At 43.3% G+C, this 20,212-nt stretch overlaps 1 protein-coding gene across 2 annotated transcripts; it reads left to right on the top strand.

Annotated features, from left to right (window-relative positions):
• Positions 1 to 5,473: 5,473 nt before the first annotated feature.
• Positions 5,474 to 17,986, top strand: LOC116445320 (acyl-CoA (8-3)-desaturase-like). 2 transcript variants are annotated; one of them, XM_032111850.1, is made up of 12 exons: positions 5,474 to 5,872; positions 8,477 to 8,587; positions 9,000 to 9,197; positions 10,154 to 10,255; positions 10,419 to 10,547; positions 11,170 to 11,227; positions 11,572 to 11,648; positions 12,081 to 12,178; positions 12,476 to 12,572; positions 13,244 to 13,323; positions 13,434 to 13,559; positions 16,494 to 17,986. In XM_032111850.1, exons 1-12 carry the CDS (start codon positions 5,654 to 5,656, stop codon positions 16,504 to 16,506), a joined length of 1,308 nt encoding a protein of 435 aa, XP_031967741.1. In that variant the 5' UTR covers positions 5,474 to 5,653; the 3' UTR covers positions 16,507 to 17,986. The 2 variants fall into 2 exon arrangements, with proteins under 2 accessions (XP_031967741.1, XP_031967740.1); XM_032111849.1 differs by lacking the exon at positions 16,494 to 17,986 and adding an exon at positions 13,890 to 14,367 and having other exon boundaries at positions 5,478 to 5,872.
• Positions 17,987 to 20,212: the final 2,226 nt, after the last annotated feature.

Genomic DNA, 20,212 nt, shown 5'->3' with positions numbered 1-20,212 from the left:
ATCATAAAACAAGAAGTTTTTGAGCAGAGAATACTTCAATCTGTCAGTAATAAAGAAATATTCAGCAGCTGAAGTGTGGATCAATAGCAGTTCAAGATACAGGGTAAGTGCAAATTCTTAGCACCAAAGTTAATTAGTGCAATTAGCAGGAGTGGTGGTAGATTGTCCTCAAAGGGAAATACAAAAATTCAAGAATAACTCAATTTTCTAGATGATAACTCCTTGTATAATGTTTGCTTTGACTCAGGAAGAGATGAGGGCAGCCCTGTGGGCAGTATTATCCTAATTAGGTCACCTCCTGCATAATGGACCTTTTGGGATGAACACTGAACCATCATTTAGCTGCAGACCAAGATAGAATGATAACTTCTTCTGGCAAGAAGGGATGCCAGTGTTCTAACAAGTGAGCCTGAATTCCTTTCCAGGATCCTCCCCCAGTCAGTTAGGAAAAAGAAACAAGGTGAGGTAAGAAATGCTGGATGCTGCCCAAGTAAAATGACTGCAATGAGCTCAGGTTTTGACTTTTTTTTTTGTTTTATTCCCTCTTCTCCCCTCATCCAGGAGGAAGATCAGAAACATGTGAGGCTAGAAAGCCACAGATATTTCTGTCTTCAGCAAATATTCCAAAGTTACCAAAATAAAGGAATAAGTATGAACTTACGGGACTTAAATCCCTAGCAAAGAAGGGAGAAACAAACTCATGAGACCATTTTGGAGGGATGAGGGACAACCTGTGAGGCAGATTGGGAATGTAAAGAATAGTGAAAAGGGCATGGAACTACGAGTTAAGAGTTGCTAAAGTGTTAAAGAAAAATTAAATTTTGGAAAAGAAAACAAGTAGCAAAATACAAAAACTACGAGTGGTGCCCTTGTGGGCAGGGTAGGATGTAGAAGTTTAAGGATGAGGGACATCTCTGAGGCAAAATGTTTACGTTGCCCTAAGAATATACCCCAAAACAGGTGGCTGAGGAAGGACAGAGGCAGATGGTGAAGGCCAGGGAAGGAATTGTGGCCAAATCTTGCTGCAGGCTGTGCCACATTTATTGCAGAGGTTGAAGGCGGCCCAGGGCCCACGGGAAGGCCGGACGGAGGAAGGTGCTCTGTGTGGAGGTTGTGGAACCACAGTGGGTGTTTGAATCCTGGCTTAGGCCACTTTGTTCCAAATTAGGGTCGCACAAGCCACATATTAAACCAAACTTTCAAGCATGGGCACCTTTTGTGGAGTTTTTCTTCTGTGGATGCCCAATTTCAGGCAGGCAGAGCATTTAGGAATTTGTCAGCAGTGGATGCTCTGCACTGGGCACAGAAAATGCAACAAAAATGCTGCCTGGTCTGAAAAAAACAACCCCAAATATGCAGCAGTGAGAAAACAAAATGGGTTTGTTACAGGCATTTAACAATTTTATCTTGGATCATGTTGTGTCTTTGTAACAATACAGAGCACTTGAGAGTGGAGAATTACAGAATTTATAACTTTAGATCAGCTTACTTTAGATCTTAAAGCCACAAAAGAGCCCCTGGGATTCTGACTTCCATGAAGCTGAAGGGTGCAAAGGGTTTATTTCTTAGGAATTGCAAAAAAATGTATATAATATATGTTTTAATGCAATTTATTGTTCTGTGGGGAGTTTTAGATGAGAAGGTTCACAGGGCTTATGACAGAGCCTAATTTTGGCCCTCATTCTAATTAACAGGCCCTTCATTTTGGGTTTTTACTGTTTATCCATAAAATGTAACCCAAAGCTGGGAGGGAGAGCATGACTTTTCACAAGTGGTTTTTTTTTCTCTTTTGCAAAGGATGTGAAGATTGCTTTCACAGAGAAAAAAAAATAAGTGAATTTGCTATTGATATCTGGATTAAGGAATGAAACAAAATTAATGACGATTTTATATATCTGAGCAAACGAAACCTCTCAAGGCAGGGTCTTCATTGCAAACTTGACTCCGTCCATGAAAAAAACCCTTGGTTTTGCTTTAGGTTTCTCTTCCCATTTCATGGCAGATGATATTCCTGATAAATAGCTCCATCTGAGATGCAGGGTGGTGTCTCATTAACCCAGAGTATACTAAAAAAGGGAAAACCTGGTCCTTTTCTCTTCCTGGTGCCTTTTAATGCTTTTATCAAGCAATCAATTACTGGAATTTTTCTTCCTTTCCAAAACAAAATTTTGCCAACTGCAAAAGTTTTTGTCTGTTGAAAAGATTGAGAAGATCTTTCTGAATGCAGCCTTTTCCTGAATTATGGATTCCTCATTAAGTTTTGTGCTGGAAATAAAATAATTTTAATTATTTCTATTTCCTGGCTGTGTTTGGGAAGAGGCACATCATAGTCACAGAAGAGGGAGTCTTGAAAAGGAGTCCATGAAATCCAGGAAGAAAAACAGGCTTTATGCACAGAAACCTGTGTGTTGACTGTGGATGGATGCAGGTAATTTCCCTGGAGCCACTGTAGGGCAGAGCATCCCTGAGCCCTCCACAAAGGGCTCAGCATGCTGTGAGCTCCATTCCAGCGTCCCTTGAGGACAAACTCTTCGAAGTGAAGTTATTTTCTATAAATTAGGTGCTACCTTCCTCCTGATGCAGAGACATTTCAGATCAGCTCTGCTTCCAGAGGGAAGTGCAGATGTACTTGTAGATGCTGATCCAAGGTCACACTTTTCCAGCTTTCTCCACTGTTGACACCTAATTCTGGAGCCCTGTTCAACCCACAATTGTCTATCTTCTATCTAGCAACTCTGGTGAGACTCTAAACTTTGTAAAGTAGCGATTCACCAGCCAGTTTTTCCCAGGAGCCTCACCTGGGAGATGTTTCCACGTGGGAGGCTCCATGAAAACCCTGTAGAAAAAATCCTGTAAGACAAATTTACTCAGAACTTAAAGATCCTCTCTGGAGAAGAAGATTTTCTTAGAAACAATATTGTAGGATCATTGATGCTGGAAAAACCTCTAAGGTCATCAACCACTTCCAAGATGCTCCGGGCTATCTCAGTACCAGATTTATTTCTGGACCATTTATCTCCAGTGGCTTAAGTGTGAGCTGCAAACATTTATGTGACGGGGGATAAAAGCATTGAGGCAGCAACTGCCAGCTGAGCAGTCACGTAGTGTCCTTGTGGAAATCTGGGAAATTGTGTCAAGTGCCTGTGCAAGGACCCTCCGAGTCACAGGAGCAGGGCTGTGGAGTAGCTCTGTGCACGTGTACCAGCTCCCGGGAACGCAGGACAGGCGTTTTGGCAGGTGTGTGGGCAGTGGTTGCAGAACACCAAGTGTGGTGTAAATGTACTTTAACAGGTTTCTCAATCGTTTCTCTGGGTAAGCAGGACTGTGCCTTTCACTGTCTGAGCTTTTCCGTGTGCCTCTGGGATCTGTTTGGTGACCTGGATAATACAGGCAGAGGCAGCTTCTGCTTTCACATTGGAAAGGGATTTTCATTTAATAGAATATCAGTGGGCATTACGGGCCCCTCTGGATGGGATCTGATGCTAAATAAATTCAGACAATAAATATTTGTACATGCTGTCAATACAGAGGACAATCATCTTAGAGTTCCCAAACTTAATTCCACCAATTTGGGGGATGCTGGCACCCACAGTGTTAGCAGTGGAAGTCACAACTGCTGACTTTGGGTGCAGGCAGAGACACCCCACGTTTGTTCACTCCAATACATTCCTGGCTCGTTATCCTGCAGCTCCTCGTAGACCAAAACCAAACCCCACATTTTTATCTCCTCCTTTTCAAGTAGCTGCTAGATTTCCAAGTGTGAATATAGGGAAGGGGGGGTTTTTTTGTACTTTGAGCCAGCTATGGAGTAACTTGATATTTTCACGTGTGCACAAAACCCCACATCTGGGGGAAATTGCGCAAACTGTTGCATATTTCATTGCCACCACCTCAAGTAGTGAACATTGATTTAGGTAAGACTCTGCACACATACATAGAACATGAACACGGACACTCTCAGCTCTTATTTAGAGCAAGATAAAGAGTTACAAAATACAGTGTGACAGCAGGGTAGAAATTATTCCTCCCATTCTTTTATCACTGTCTTCTGATGAATACCAGCAGTCACATTTCTCTTTTACTTTGGGTGGTTCACCAATTGCCACATGTCAGGGACTTTTAAATGGCGGCTTGGGGCTTGACTGATTAATTTGCAAGATGTTACATGATTTGAAGAATTAGAATTGCATCATTTGGAGTTCTGTGTCAGCCAGAAAACTGCCCACTCTGTGCAGGCAGACAGGGAAAATGCCTCACTCTGCTGAGGTGCCTTGGTCGAGAAAGTAGTTTGGCTTTTTTATCTGTCTTTATCTTTCTTTCTGTCCTGCCTGAAGTCTGCAGCTTCAGCTGAGTGTTTTCAGTCCTTCTCAGAACTGGGAGCTCACACAACAACCTGTTTTCTTGGAATCCCAGTGTGTGAATTGTCTGGGAAACTCACTGTCACGAGAGATAGTTTACACCGGCAGCTGGGCAGGCTTCAGGCAGGGACTGGGCATCACTGCAGGCCACATTTGGGGTTATAGACCTAAGAAATTCAGAAACATAAACAGAAAGTTTGGGACAAGTGGGAAAACTCAGGATTTAGCTCAGTATTGCATTACAGAGGGGTATGATGGAAATACCCCATCTGTACCACCCCACGTCTGCCTGCTGCTTTTACCTTCCTCAGAAGCACCCAGGGCTTGGAATTTTGTGTTAAAAAAACCCAACCAAGATTAAGACACTGCTAAATCTCAAGTAGGGCAATGTTTCATATATATTGCTTAGATTTGTCTGCAAAGTTGATGTGAGTTCATAGAAAACTTGGCATTGCCTTAGCTGAGAACTCTTTACCTCTTTATTGCACAGCAGATCTTCACAGTATCAGGGATGCTTAGACTTGGTCTCTGCAAGAGTAGTGTTTAAGTAAAGTTAATTATGTCAACATTGCCTTTAAGCATGGTTTTATGAATCTACAGCCAAACTTGGTGTTAACAGTTATTGCAATCATCATTGTTGTTATTATTATTGTTGTTATTGTTTTCTCTATTATTACTACTACTCCTATTACTACAAAATGTTTTAATGTTATAGACTCATGAATTAATTACTTGAACAATTAGTTCATGGCTCAAGAACATACAGGAAACTCTGAAAACAACTGTATGCAAAGTAGTATCAACATAGAAGCCAAATTAGCTGGAAATAAAGAATGCTTTCTTAATGTGTCCTTTCTTTACTCTGATCTGGTGATATTTTAATCAATTATTTAATTAAGAAAGACACATTAATTTAGAATGCCAGCATCAGTGCAGAAAGTTTCAAAGACCAGGGACAACCTGAAGGTCGTGGGTGGTGATGAGGCCATTCAGAGATAACAGGGGATCTTCCCAAATTTCTCTCTTTATTCCTGTTTGTGTTCAGTGGAGCAGTCAGACCTTGCAAAGGCAGCTCAGAAAGGACAAGAAGGAGCAGGACTTTTCCTCACGGGTGTGTCCAAGCGTCTGGAAGAGGAGGGAACTTGGGAAGGGTGTGTTTGGGCGAGGAGAGCCAACCAGCCCTTGGAAGCGCAGGGAGTGGCTTGGAGTGGGGCTGTATAACGGGCAGGCCAGGATGGGCCACCCTCAGCCTGGACACGGAGCTGCAGCGCTGGCACTGGAGAATTCCAGCACGGATGGCTCCACAGACTGGCCCCAGCGAGAAGGGGACAAGACCCGTTCCAGCCTTTCCACAGCTTTTCACTTGGGAAGAGGTCGGGATCCGCAATGGCGGCAGGCAAGGCCAGGAGCAGTGGCTGGTGATTGACAGGAAGGTTTATGATGTCAGCAAGTTTTCCAAGAGACATCCCGGGGGCAGCCGGGTTATCAGCCACTATGCTGGGCAGGATGCCACGGTAAGAGCTGGGAAAGCTGTTGGAGGAAGGTGGTTCCAGTGGCAGGGAAGGAGGATGTGGTGGGAATCTTCTCTGGTGGTGGTCATCACTGTGCTTGGTCGGAGAGCAGAGTGAGAAAGCAGCACGATGATCTTGGGCTGCAGGACGTAAGGAAAAGTCCTACAAATACATTTGAACCCAGATCTTCCAGGGATTCCTGCAAAAAAATCTTTGATCTAGAGGATTCCTCTGAAATCATTTGGTGCTTGTTGGCAGGAATAATAGATTCTAAGCAGATCTCCCAGACTATGCTGAAAGGAGACACTGAATTTCTGAACAGGCAGAAATCTGAGCACTGGAAACATGGGCATAAGCTTGTGATGTGGGAGATTTAATTCTTGTCATGACAAGACTCTCTGACTTGAGCAAAGTTGCTTAGCCTGTCTAATCCCTCGGGTTTCAGCATGCAGAATGGGATAGCACTTCCTAACTCCCGGCCCAAAATGAACCAGATCAGTTATTTTTCATATTTAATCCCTTGCACCCAGCTTGAAACTGGGGCAAAAAAATACCTGGTGATCTCAGAGGAAGAAAAGGAGAGGTTTGAATCTTGTTTGGTTTCTCCCAGGTTCACTGACCTTCAGAGCATAGGCCAGCCCAGAGATCCTGGTGCCATCTCCTGCACTTTCTGCCACTGGACTTTTACAGAAGGAGTCAAGGAATGCAGAATGCATGGAATGATTTGTCCCCAAGCTATGTCCTCCCAGCTCCTGCAAGGACCTGCCTTTACATCATTGTATTTATAGACAGCCAGGGGCTTTAACCACAGTGAATGTGTTTTAAAAATGACCTTTGATCTTACTTGCTTTTATTGTTGCAGTAATTACAATCTGATTTTATTTGCTCCTAAAGATGTTTTCGAACTTCTAGCTGTACTATATCTCTTTGAAGACAGGACCACAACCAGTAGCCGAAAATCGTGGGTTCAATGTGGATTTGTGTTGCATCCTAACAACACTTTCTGTCTTGCCCTTGCTAATCTTAATCATTCTTTTTGCTTTTAAAATGCTGCTTGTTCATATATTCTAAGAAATCCACATAGAAAAGCAAGACAGGAAGGTGTCTCAAAAAATTACTGATGCAGGGGCTTTACTTAAATCAGGATCCAGGATTTTTTTTTCCAAGACTACTCCAGAGCTCATAATTGTGTATACAAAGTGAGAATTGTCTTCCTCTGTGGGGATTATTTTGAAGATACAAGGCAACACCATTGCAGAACATTTAATTGATTGCAAATGTTGTGAGTTATGTGCGTAGTAGGTGATAGTTCCTAAAGTTAATTTCTAAAATTAATCTTAGTAAGATGCTAATCAGGGCCTAAGAGCAGGGAGGAGAAAAGACAGGCAGGACTGAGAGGCTTTCAGGGATAAGAATCTGTGATACTGATCTCATGGATAGGAGTTTCTGCTTGAAAGGATTCTGGTTTCTGTTTTCAAGCTGCAGTATAGATACTTATGGATTAAATCAGAATACCTGGCAAGAGGGAGGGATATAAAAATACATAAGGACCTGGAGGATGAGGGGCACAAAATCACGATGGAAAAATTTCCCCAGTCCTCTGGGTCTGGACAGAGTTGTTCATTTGTCACTGTGACAAAGGGTCACAAGATGTCTGTAGAAAAGCCCAAATATCCAAAAAAGTCACCTTGTTCTGACTTTTTCTGTACTGACTTTTTCTATACTCAGAGAGCGACTGTCTCCAGCCAAGAGGCTCCAAGGAAGTCCTCTGTCCTCTTCCAGGAATTTGATCCTGACTAGACCTGTGCAGGATATTTGGGTCATGCTCATCCATGCTGATTTTCAGAGCCACAGTCAGCAAAATCAGACTGTTCAAAAACAGGATTTTGTTCTGTCTTCTTTCTGGAAGGAAAAAAAGAGTATGGCCAGCCTCTTTAATTTTCTTCTGGAAAATCCACTGAGGACATGAGATAAAGAAGAGTTTTGATTCATCTGGAATCTCATCCTTTATTCCATTGTTTCTATTTGATTTTGAACTGGGATTTCAAATGGCACTTGAACAGGCCCATTTGTGTCACTACCATCACCCACTTCCCCAGAACATCAACCAGTCTGGAAATTTGGAGGGAACTGTGAGAGACACCCAGTCTGGGCTGCTGAATATGAGGCTTCAGCATCTACTTTTTATGGCCTTAGTGTTACACAGACAGGATTTCAAAGCCTCAGCCCAAGCATGGCAAAGACACACCTCATTCCCTGCTCCTGGGTTCCATCCATAGGGCAGGGCTGCTGGCTGGAGCCTTCTAGGGACAGACTGTGCTGAAACAAGCAGATGAAACAACACGTTTCCCTCTGCAAAAGGTTTTTCATCAAACCCTTTCATGTTTATTACCAGCCTCGCCCAGGGGCTTTTATGAAATCTGGGCTCTTGAAATCTCTCCAGCTTCCTTGGGCCAAGCTCCAGTTGATGGCAAAGAGTGACAGGAGAGACAAAAATGGACAAGGGGAGCAGGATTTTGTGTTGTAATCCAGACCTGGGGAATGAGAGGCTCAGCTCTGGTGTTCAGTCACGTGCCCTCTCTCACTCCTTCTCTTTGTGTTCCTCAGGATGCCTTTGTGGCATTTCACAACGACAAGTCCCTGGTGCAAAAGTACCTGAAATCTCTGCTGATTGGGGAGCTGGCACCAGATCAACCCAGCTTTGAGTCTAATAAAAAGGTGAGTGCCCTAGATTCCAGTGGTGGGAATGGCTTGGGGTTCAGCATGGGAGGAGAAGGAATCACCCCTGAGGGAGCACGCCTGACGCTGTGGGTGGGCAGGAGGTGGTGGTGGTGGGCAGGCATGGAAACATGACTGTCCCAGCATCACTAAATCCACTCCTGGGAGCAAGGAATGAGCTCCAGAGCCCCAGATCCTGCTCAGTTCTCCTCACTGGGATGTCTCGGCACCAAAGCAAAAGCAAGATCTGTTGACCTCATGCATGTTTTGGCACAGAGCCCCTACTGACAGAACATCTCCTCTGACTTCTGTGGCTGCTTTGGGGCTCCTGGCTCTGCTCTATGGCATTTTCAAAGTAAACAGTGCATTGATACACACTTCACCCACAGAAATCCCTTTTCTTTACCCACAGAAATCCCTCTTGGAGGATTTTCGTGAGCTGCGCTGCACTGTTGAGAAGATGGGACTTCTGAGGCCCGATTGCTTCTTCTTCTTCCTGATTTTCCTTCACCTCCTGGTGCTGGATGCTGCAGCCTGGCTCGTGGTCTGGTACTTTGGCACATCCCTGGTGCCTTTCCTGGCTGGCATGGTGTTCTTCACCACTGCCCAGGTAAACTGCTGACAAGTGCTCAATGCTGCAGACGCCCTCGGCTCTTCCAGGTGGAGAGGATTAATGGGATGTTCACGTCCCAGACATTGCCTCTCCTTAGATCCCATCATCTGGCTGAAGATGACAAGCACGTTCTACGTCACGCTTTTTGTTGCCTGCAGCAAATCTCCTTTTGCTGACAGGCTGCTCCCTTGGGATGGTGGGGTTGTTGTGGAACTGGCTCTTTCACAAGATGGGATGAGCTGATCTAATCGCTTACCCCAGCAAAAAGAGGGCATACTTCATTCTCACCTGCACTTTTGGCTCTCTGTTCCTTCTGTCAGATGGCTCTGGTATTTCTGGGGTCCTTTATGAGTCCCCACTAGCCCTGAATAGTTTTCTGCTGGATTAGTAAATTCTGCCACAGAAGGGAAGGATCCATTTCAGGGTGGCTGTAGGGAAAGAGGGAATAGGGATTTGTGGCCCTCGGATGGGAGAAATTGAAGGGCGTGGCAGAGGGAGGAAAACAAGATTTTCTTATTAGCACTGAACACTTAAGTCTGCTCAGATCTCCCTGGAGCAGGTGCAAATGAGGTAATTTATTTAATTAATCTGTTTTATTTGCCTAATATCTGCTAAGGCAGATGTCCCTCAAAGAGCAGTCTTGTATTTATTTCCATGGGAATATGGAATGCAGTGAAGCCACAGACTTGGAAACCGTTCCACAACAGAATTCCGTGCTGTGACAGTGAAGTTAATTGCAGTGATGCTTTGCTGCTTTCCCTATATTCCAGATGAAATCAATATCTGCAATTGAGCAGCTCTAGTGGACAGTGGCCTGGATGGAGGTTCCCAGTCCTGTGAGTGTCTCTTCCCCTCATTGGAAGGAGAATGAAACTCACACTCTGAAGTTACAGACTCATGGGGCAAATTATTGCAACCTGTTACCTTTCCTCAGTAATCCTTCTGTCTCACAGATCCAGATGGGCTGGTTCCAGCACGATCTGGGGCACTGCTCTGTCTTCAGGAGGCCCAGGTGGAATCATCTCCTGCAGACTGTGGTGATAAACATGCTGAAGGTACTGGTGGGAATGTTCTCTGGGGCTAATCGGGACTGAGCAATGGATGGGAGTGTCCCTAAATCCAGTCAGGGTCACCTGTGACAGAATTGCAACAAATAGAGATGTGATCCTTGATATTGCTCCACTTTGAATCCCTGGTGTTGCCCTTTTCCCCACGCAGGGGTTGCCTGCCAGCTGGTGGAACCACCTGCACAACCAGCACCATGCCAAGCCCAACTGCTTCCGCAAGGACCCCGACCTCAACATGCACCCTCTCCTCTTCAGCCTGGGAAAGACCCTCTCCGTGCAGGTCTGGAAAAGCAGATTTAATGACAGAAAGCTAGAATGTGAGATAGATATAGATATATAATATATAATGATAACAGCCCAGATTGTGCCTTGAAATGAGGTGGTCGTTAAGGTCCCTTCCAACCCAAACCATTCTGGGATTCTTTGATAAAAAGTGCTCCAAGGTCTGAGAGTCTCGTGTTATTGCAGTGCTGAGGCACCAGCTCCTGGGAAGGATTTTGTCAGGGATTTTGGGAAAGATCTCTCATGTAGGAGCATGAGCATCCAGAGCAGGCTGGCTGTGCTCCACTGGGTCTGACAGAGTGAAAGTGTAGGAAATCAGTTCTCATGTCTTCCTGCTTTTTAACAGGATCAGAGTCAGGCACACCATGGATGGGCAAAGTGGATTTCAGGATTTTGGGTTTTTTTTAATCTGGTTCATTTGTTGTTTCAGTTTTGATCCAGTGCAGCTCTGGAAGTAGTTTGCTTTAGCTCCTTGTTGTCTTGTCTTTTGAAGTATTACATTCGCAAAAATTTGGAGTGATGTTAAGAAACCTCTTGTGTAAATGGTGAAAAAATGCAGGGTGAAGAAATAAACTTAATTGTGCTTTTTATAAATATTTCAATATCTTTTAATTTTACAGCTTGGAAAGCAGAAGAAGAAGTTCATGCCTTACAATTACCAGCATAAGTATTTCTTCTGTGAGTATCCCCTAAAATCATGAGTGCATCCTCTCCCCCACAAAATAAAGGTTTTAAAAATATTCCCATTGAAGTGACAGCTCCAGGAAGCTTCCTTCATGTTAAAGAAGATCCACAGGAGAAGGAATTGCCCCTTGAGACTCTGTTTGAGTTATAAGATGTAGATGGGGGTGTATCAAACAGAGGGAAGAAAGGGATGGGGAAAGAATTGGAGAAGTGATGAAAAGAGGAAGAGAGTATGTGGATGCATGGCAGACAGCAATTTTTCTTCCACTGGAAAAAAAGAATCATTTTTATGATGGCAGTGAAATTCCAAATGTCTCCCTCTCTGTTCTGTCCTTCAGTGCTGGCCCCACTCGCCCTCGTACCCTTCTTCCAGCTGTCAATATTCTACTTTGCAATCAAGAGGAAAAAGTGGTTGGTAAGCACTGCTTCCCTGTCTGGAAAACTCCAAAAATGTCACTGTATTCACCTTCACCTCCCGTTGGTTGGGACTGAGGGGTAAGAGAGAAGAAGGATAGAAAAGGCTGATTCTAGGCTTGCTGCAGCAAGAGAAAATTGTTTAGAAGAGGCTTTTTTAGCAGATAAATAAAAGTTATCAGGGAATTCCCAGGCCCAGAGTGTGATGGCAGGGCTGTTGTCTGCAGTTATGGATGGTTAGGTGGGAATATTTCAGGGACGCACCCACCTTGATGCAGAATGGAACTTACTCCTGATAAATCAGAAATTTGCATATAAGATCATTTTTTAAGCTGCAGTTCAAGTAGAAGGGAGAGGATGGAGTGGAGGCATTTCCTCAACAAAGGCTGATTTTCATCCTGATCTGTTTTGTTGGTTTTTTTTTTTTTAACAGGACCTGATATTGGTTGTGGCTTTCAACATCCGAGTCTGCCTCATGTACATTCCTTTAATGGGATTTAAAGCCTTCATGGTGTACTACTGGGTGTCCAGGTAACTCAGAGCCCCCCCAGAGCCCCCATAATTAAAATTTGTAATCAATATTGAGCTTCAGAGGGAAGAAATAAAAACTAGCACTACAATTTTCTCCAAAATAAACAGTGAAGAAGAAACAGTTTAACTTCAGGGGGGTGGTGGCAGCTCAGGGGACATCTGCAGCATCTGCAACTTGAGTAGTTCTTACACTCTAAAAGTGCTTTTTTACTTGAGAAGAGACTTAGCAAAGTGTTTCAATGTTAAATTTGGATGGGATTAGAGATCTGACGAGAGTTCCTGTGTTTATCTGCCCAGATACCTTGAGAGTACCTGGTTTATTTGGGTGTCCCAGATGAATCACATCCCAATGGACATTGATTACGACAAGAATGAAGACTGGGTGTCTACTCAGGTGAGAAACTCCTTTCTTCTGGAATACTGGGTCTGCTGGTCTGAATTATAGGACAAAGACAACGTTGTTATTCTCTTAGGTTTGGTGTTGATGAGGTTTGTCCTTCCATTCATTAAATAATCATTTCTGTGATATTCAAACCATTTAAAATTTCAGTTGGAAAACAGGACATCTAGATTTTAAAAATCCTGTTCTTTCACTGAAAGGCCTTGATGTGCTTTTCACAACCCTTTCCCCTCCCTATTATAGAAAAGTTCTGGTGGTGTAACAGCCAATCTCCTTTGTAGGCCAGCTAAAGAGAAGCAAAGTGGGATTCCTTTATTTTTACCCCGCAGGCTGCAGGTTTACTACAGATCAGATAAATCTGACAAAATTGCCTGATAAAAATGAGTATGTAAGTGGAACTTTGCTCACATCTATCCTGCCTCCAGCAGTATAACCCCACATAGTGGGTTTGAAGCAGTTTCCTGTTTTATCAAGGATAAAAATTTAGCCTGGCTAGTCTAGACTGTGCTGAATTCCTCAGGGCAATGATAGCTGTAATACCTGACATTGCCTTGATTTTTATGCTAGGTAAGGGTGGGCAGTGATTGCTGGGGGTTCAACTGTTGGATTTGCAGGAAAATAAAATCTAAATCCTGTGGGGTTTTGGTTTTTTTTTTCCCTCCCAGCTCCACGCAACCTGCAACGTGAACCAGTCTGTGTTCAATGACTGGTTCACCGGGCACCTGAACTTCCAAATCGAGCACCAGTGAGTATCATCCTGGGGGAAAAAAAATGGGTATAATCTGGGGCAGGGGGATATTTTGAACAGGGAGGAAGCCAAGTCTTGCAGTAACTCTCCCTCATCCCATTCTGCAGTCTGTTCCCCACAATGCCTCGGCACAACTACTGGAAAGTGGCTCCCCTGGTGAAAAGCCTGTGTGGCAAGCACGGCATTGAGTACAAAAGCAAGACTTTGCTGGAAGCCTTTGCAGATATTTTGCAGTAAGTATCAATTAACAAGGTGATTTTGCTCTGCAATGGCATGTAAGAGACACCCAGGCAGCCACTTCAAATCAATGTCCATGGAGAGATCAAACCTTGAGTTTATTTAGATTTTTCTAAAGGCACATTAACTTGTAAAGTTTCAAAGTTGTTTTTTTTTTTTCTCTTCCTTAAATCCTCTCAACTCATTCCCAGCTGTTGGACTTTGCTATGAGGTGTCCACTCATTTTAAAATCCATTTTTTCCATTTATTCCTTGAACTACAGTTTGCTTCCCACAAAGTTGAGCTCTGTCTCCTCCTAAGTGATTTTTTCCCTTCTGTTCCTGCAGTTCCCTGAAGGATTCTGGGGAGCACTGGCTGGAAGCATATCTGCATGGCTAGAAACTGGCCACTCCCCAAGGGAATCCCTTCACCAGACAACTGCTGCCAAGAGCCAGGACACACCATCCCTCTGTGTGTCCTCAGGCATAGGAACTCAGGAGCTGGGCAAAGTTAATTTCAGTAAGAATCAAGTGGGAAAGTGGCTTCAAGATACGTTTTTTCTTTGTTCCCAACCATCAACCTCTGTTTTTTCCTGCTCTCAATCTCAGAATTTAGAGATGGGCTTTTAAACTTGGGGAGAAGTAGCTCTTGAATCAGCTTGATCAGTTTAACTTTATTGGAAGTGCCAGCTCCTTGCTTATGGAAGAGGTTTGAAAGGAAATTCTCCGAGTCATAGAGTCCTGGAACGGTTTGAGTTGGAAGGGACCTTAAAGATTGTCTTGTTCCACCCCCTACCGTGGGCAGGGACACCTTCCACCAGATCAGGTTGCTCCAAACCCTGTCCAGCCTCGCCTTGAACACTTCCAGGGATGGAGCAGTCACAGCTTCCCTGGGAATCCTGTTCCAGTGCCTCACAATAAAGAATTGCTTCCTAATATCCAATCTACACCCACCCTCTGTCAGTTCAAAACTCTCGTCCCTCATCCTGTCCCTACAAGTCCTCATAAACACTCTCCATCTTCTTCACAAGCCTCTTGCAGTATTAAGGTCTCCTTAGTGTTTTTGGCTCAGTGGACCAGTGAAAAAAAGCAGGGAAAGTGCAGGAAGTCAGGAGACATTAGGCCAGGGGGAATTTTTAAGGGATATTCTAGAACAGATCAAATAAAAGTGCGAAGAACAAGGTGGCCTGGAGCATGTCCCCATCGCTTCTGGTCACGAGTGGAGCCCTTGCTCTGAGCACTAAGGGTTGTAACAGGTTCTGCTCGTGGCTTGCTTGGGCAGGCAGATCAGCTGGGGGTGGTTACACCTGCAGCAGCCAGTGTGAGCACAGTTTGTATGGCAGGCAGTGTTTATAGGCATAAATACATGTCTGGGTTTTAACTGAGTGCTGACTGTGCTGTCAGATTGGATTTCTGGTGTAGACCAGCATTGAATCAGGCTGAGAAGACAAGGCACTGAGGAGTAGGTCCAGATTTCAAGGATATTTACAGTACTCTTGCTTTTAAATATATATATATATATTACATTTTATCTAAGTTTACCTCTTGGTAGTTAGGACAATTAGATTCACAAGAGAATGATGAATAAAGTTTTCTTCTTCATGATTTTTAGATTGAAGTCAAAGCCTGTTTTAGAAGGAGCTCTGATTAATCTTGCTGATTTTGAAAAGAAATTATGATTCAATGACATTTCCTAATGCCCCACAGAGCAAACATATTCCATTATGGGACTGGCAGAACCCGTGTGGTGCCGTAGCCACCTCACTGACCCAAACCCACGAAGGTTTTCGTGGCAAGAACCTGTGATGGCAAATAAAGAGACAATTTGCCCATAAAAGCAAAGGCCATGTGGTTCTTCTCCTCTGCCATTCACACCCAGGACTTCCAGTGGATAAATCACCCACAGGAGGAAGATGTGGGAGATTAAAAAGCAGCTCACTTGTGCTGCAGTTTACAGATACCAACACCTCTCTTCTGGGTAACAAGACCAAGCCCAACAAACAAAGCAGAAGGAGTTTGGAATTTTTATTTTTGCCTTTGTTTTTATTCAGAACATCTCCATTTCCGCTTTTTGTTCATATTTTTGTGTGCAGGTGCAGGTACCAATAACACTGTTCTGGTTATTTCGTAATAATGGCTGACAGATGTCTTTGAAAAGGGTCCTGTTTAGAAAAGTAGTTATTAAAAAGTGTTTAAAATGTAGTTTGGAAATCCCTGCTAACTGGTCCCTACAGCAATTACGCATTCCAAAATCCAGGGCTGGTTATAATGGTGGTATCCATAATTATTTGCAAAAGTAGCAACATTTTATATGTATTGAAGGGATAATAGTGTGTTGAGGTGAATGCAGGAATTTCATGGAACTACATGAAGACATTTTAAAATTGATGTCCTGCTGAAGGTAATACAAATATTAAGGATTCCTCCTTTTTTTTTTTACCAGTGAGACTTGAAAGCTGTGCTGATCCTGAGTCCCACCAAAATCAATACAAAGCTGAATCAAAAGGGTTCTTTGTGGTGTCAGTCTCATAAATCAAACTGATCATTCGTAGTGTTTAATTAGAATTCTGCTTATTTGAATGTCATTATTTATTGAGTCTTTTTTCAACCTGGTTTTAATTAAAACATTTCTGTCTCTTATTTGTCGCAACAGGCTGCTCTATGTCGATAATAATTTCTTTATCTTTTTAATAAAGGTTATTAAGAGTGGAGCTGGTTTACCTTGGTTAAACTCTAACATGTTTTACAAACTCTAGGGGGTCAGGTGAGGACTGTAATGTTCCCTGAAAGACAATATTTGCCATATGGAATACCTGGAAGAGACAAGGAAATTAGGCAGATATTTTGCAGAATCCTTCTGGCTGCAGGAGTTTGTGCTGAGATATTGCTGGAAGTGGTTCCCTTATCCAAGCAGAGCAAAAGCTCTTTTGTATCTTTTTGTTCTTCCCTCAGGTCCCAGATTTAGGGATGCAATTGGATAAGATGCTTTGGGTGGAATCTGATGAATAGGATTTAGAAATGGATGGAACAACTCCCTTTTCTGCCGTTGTCCTGCTCTGTGTGGCAGCACCTCAGCCTAGCACCTCTTTCCTGTGTGTAAAATGACTCACTCATGCACTGCACTCTTACCAGCCACCCCTGCAAAAAAAAATCCTTCCGTTTTATTGCCTAAAAACGCTTCAGTGATTGGTTGGAAAGCAACTTGTTGCCTGACTTGAAGGAAATTGCTGTTTCTATATCCATAAAGAGAGAGCCAGCCAGAAACAGAGGTTGTATTTACACTGAACTCCGAGAAAACAGGTGATTTAATTCCAGCTTGCCACCTAAAATGCCTTTTCCTCAGATGTTGCCCACAGAACGTGTGTTCTGCTATTACTCCAAAGCCCTTGAAGTGCTGAGCTGTGCTCCCCTGCAAGTACGGAGCTGCCTCTGTCTGAGCAATTTTCTTCTTATCACCCACCCAAGGGTGGGGCGTGCTTGGTTTTCCTGGCTGCCGTCCCCCTGAGGGGCCTCATCCCATGGGCATGCTTGGATCACACTCTTACAGGCAGGACTGTGCTTCCCAGAGGATATTTATGGCTGATTTCTCTCAAAAATGGAGCTGGGAGAGGCAATCCTGCATCCTTTGTAATTAAACTTGTAAGAGTGATGTGGTACCTAAGGTTTTAGGTGAGGCCACAGCCCTTCAGTTCAACCTGTCCCTCAGGAAATTGCTCATCTCCTCCATGGATTGTGGCAGGTTGGCATCAAAATATCAATTCTTTCACTGTGCTTCAAGTCTTCTTAACTGGTGAGGGGTGAGGATGTCCCTCAGTTAAACTCTTGGCCTCTCAAGGGTATTTTTCTATTTTCTGAGGAAAATATAAATGCATCTTTCACATGTCCTCTTATTGTTGGTGATAGATGAGGAAAAATCAAGTGAAATAATCAGAAATCAAGTGAAATAATCTTTACTGATTTGTCTGATCACTAAACTCAATCTAGACTGAAAAAAATCATTTTTCCCTGAAGGATCTACATTCCCTCTTGGAAGTAACACCTGAAAACACATATAAAGAGATGTAAAAATACATATTTTAGGGATGGTTTAGGTTCTGGAAATGGTCTAGAACTCTCTCTATTGACTGTTCTGTCCTTACTGAAATTTACCACTCAAGTCATATTTAGCCTGTGTTTTTTATCTGCAGGGTGGTTATGCTCAGAAGAGTAAATATGTTTATATTTGAGATTTTGATTTTGTGGGGTTTTTTTTCCATTCTAAAAAAAACCAAACCAACCCATGCTCAGCCACCCATGCTATCTTTTTGTGCCAATTAATCTAGTTTATTGATTGAAGGTGTTGACACAAAGGTGCCCACTGGAGCTGTTATTCCAATCTATGATGGGTTAGGAGAGATTCAGTTTAAATGTATTCATGAAATAAAAACAAAGGCAATTTTTAAAAATCCCTTGCGTTGTGGGGGTTTTAATAGCATGTGACACCTGAAAAAATCCAGCAGGAACATCCAGAATCCAGCCCTGTGAGGAGACCATTGAGCAAGAACAAGCTAATTATGCAAATGAAGCCCATGTTCCCTGCAAGAACTGCTGCACACAGCGATCTGCATGCCCTTCATTTTCACTCTGACTCATAATTCCACTTTAGGGAGCAGAACTGTGCACACTGCTTGGATCCCAGTCTGTGAAGGGCTGGGGTTTGCTTACGTGGGCTTTTCGACTCGTTTACAACCTGTTGGATCAGTGTCAGCTTCCATTCATGGTCTGTGGGGTTTCCAGAGCAACAAACAGGCAGGAGAGGGCAAAAGAGAGACCACATCAGATCAGAGCCTTATTGCAGTGCCCAAAAGTGGATGCCTGAAGAAGGAAATAAACCCAGCTTCAACAGGGTTTATTTTGTTATCCTACATGCACTGAATCCACAGGGACTTACCCCATGTGGGAAGAGGCAGTTCTGACCACAGTGATTTAAAGGGTGGCTCTTCTGAGGAATTACTCATTTCACTCCCAGTGATTTGTTAGGACCTTTGGAATTGCATCCTCATGCCAGAGGTCCCAGATATTCATCTAACCTTCTTCTGTTCCTCTGGAATGATGAAATAGCCTAAAACTCTTTGACCTGTTGCAATAGTGGATTTACCAGGCTGTGCCTCCTCATGAAGTTGAAAGAGGATTTGTCTTTATTTTTTATTTTTGCCTTTATTTTCTTGTGGAAGTGGGTGTTAGATCTACACTCACCACCACAACAACAAAAAAACCCCAAACAAAAACCTCTAAACCAAACCCAAAACCCACATAAAAAATACATATTAAAACATCTATGCCATAAAAAAAATTACTTCAAACTAAGATTCCTGTTATGTCAGGGAGAGAGGAGCCAATCAGTTTTGGAATGTTCTGCCTGAGCTTTTTCTCAGGGAAGTAGATGGGATACAAATTCCAGCTGGGATTTCTGATGCCTGTTTCAACACCCCATTGTGAAGCTCCAATTTGCTGAATCAGAAATCTATCAGCTGTGCACAGCAATGAGCAAAGCAAAGCAGGCAGGGACTACCCAGCAAAATGCTCATTATAGTTATTTAAATATCAACTGTGGGATGTGAGCTAAAAGCTTGATATTGCAGCACACAAAATTTGCTCAATGCAAGTGGTGATGATGTAAGATTTTTAACCCTAGGATTGAAGTTGCAGGCTGTGGGTGTGTGAAAATGAAAGAGATGCTCTCAGGGTAGTTTTAAATGCCCTTTCATTAACTCACTTCTCCTTTTTATTGCTCCTACCAACTCTTAAATGAAAATATCCCTTGAGTAAGAAGGTGATACATGCTGACAGCCAGTGAAGTGAGGGAAAACAGCCAATGTGACCGTCCACCTGACAGTCCTGAATTCTGTGGTCTCTGGAACGAGCCGAAATCCAGCAGTGCCCAAAACGGTGGTAGAAAAAGCACTGAGGGAACTTTTCCCTGACTCAAGTAAGGTGGGTTTGGAACTATCATTTACAGTTTGAACATCTCTCTGAAATGTCTCCCCTCCAATGAAAAATCTCAACTCCTTTTTGTCCCTTTAAAATTTAACTCCATGCATCAGGGCCCTGAGCTCTTCATTTTGACTCCTTGTATTTAAAGATAATTGATGATGAAAGGCCCTGTGTTATATCTTTAACCAACATCCCCTTTTTTTCAGTATAAACTCTTAATTTGTATCCTTGCTACACTCCCCACTCCAAAATCTGAATATCTCTGGATAACTTCACTGCCTGTGTGAATTATCTTGCCACCTCCATCTCTCCCTAATAACACCTTGGGAAGGGATCTGCCTTTGGGCTACTCTCTCCAGTTTTGTTACTCCTGGGATTCTGCCACTATTCCCCCCCTAAGCTGGTTTGAAATAAATATTGGGGGGATATCCAGAGGAATGCCTGGATTTAGGCAGCTGGGCTAAATAAAATCTGCTGGTATTTCCTACCACAAGTACACCCAGTGTCTTAAGAGAGCAGAGGAGGAGAGATCCCAGCTAATGTCCTGCAAATTTGTTGACAGTATGCCAAGATAACAGATGTAATGCCAACAAATCCAAGCAGCTGGCTTTTCCAGGGAGCTGCACAAGATCCCAGTTCCCTATCCTTGTATTCCTTGTATTATGGTGCCTTTTGGGCCTTCATCAGCACCAACTGCA

The sequence above is a fragment of the Corvus moneduloides genome, chromosome 6 (assembly GCF_009650955.1).
Source record: "Corvus moneduloides isolate bCorMon1 chromosome 6, bCorMon1.pri, whole genome shotgun sequence".
Classification (NCBI taxonomy): Eukaryota; Metazoa; Chordata; class Aves; order Passeriformes; family Corvidae; genus Corvus; species Corvus moneduloides.
Note: the sequence above shows the minus strand (reverse complement) of the source record. Positions and strands in the feature narration are given on the sequence as shown.

What these genes read in the sequence shown, in the direction of transcription:
- LOC116445320 (XM_032111849.1), top strand. Translation starts at nt 5,654, where the DNA reads ATGGCTCCACAGACTGGCCCCAGCGAGAAGGGGACAAGACCCGTTCCA. An exon ending in AACTTCCAAATCGAGCACCA is followed by an intron (nt 13,324 to 13,433) that starts GTGAGTATCATC and finishes CCCATTCTGCAG; the next exon opens with TCTGTTCCCCACAATGCCTC. An exon ending in GCCTTTGCAGATATTTTGCA is followed by an intron (nt 13,560 to 13,889) that starts GTAAGTATCAAT and finishes CTGTTCCTGCAG; the next exon opens with TTCCCTGAAGGATTCTGGGG.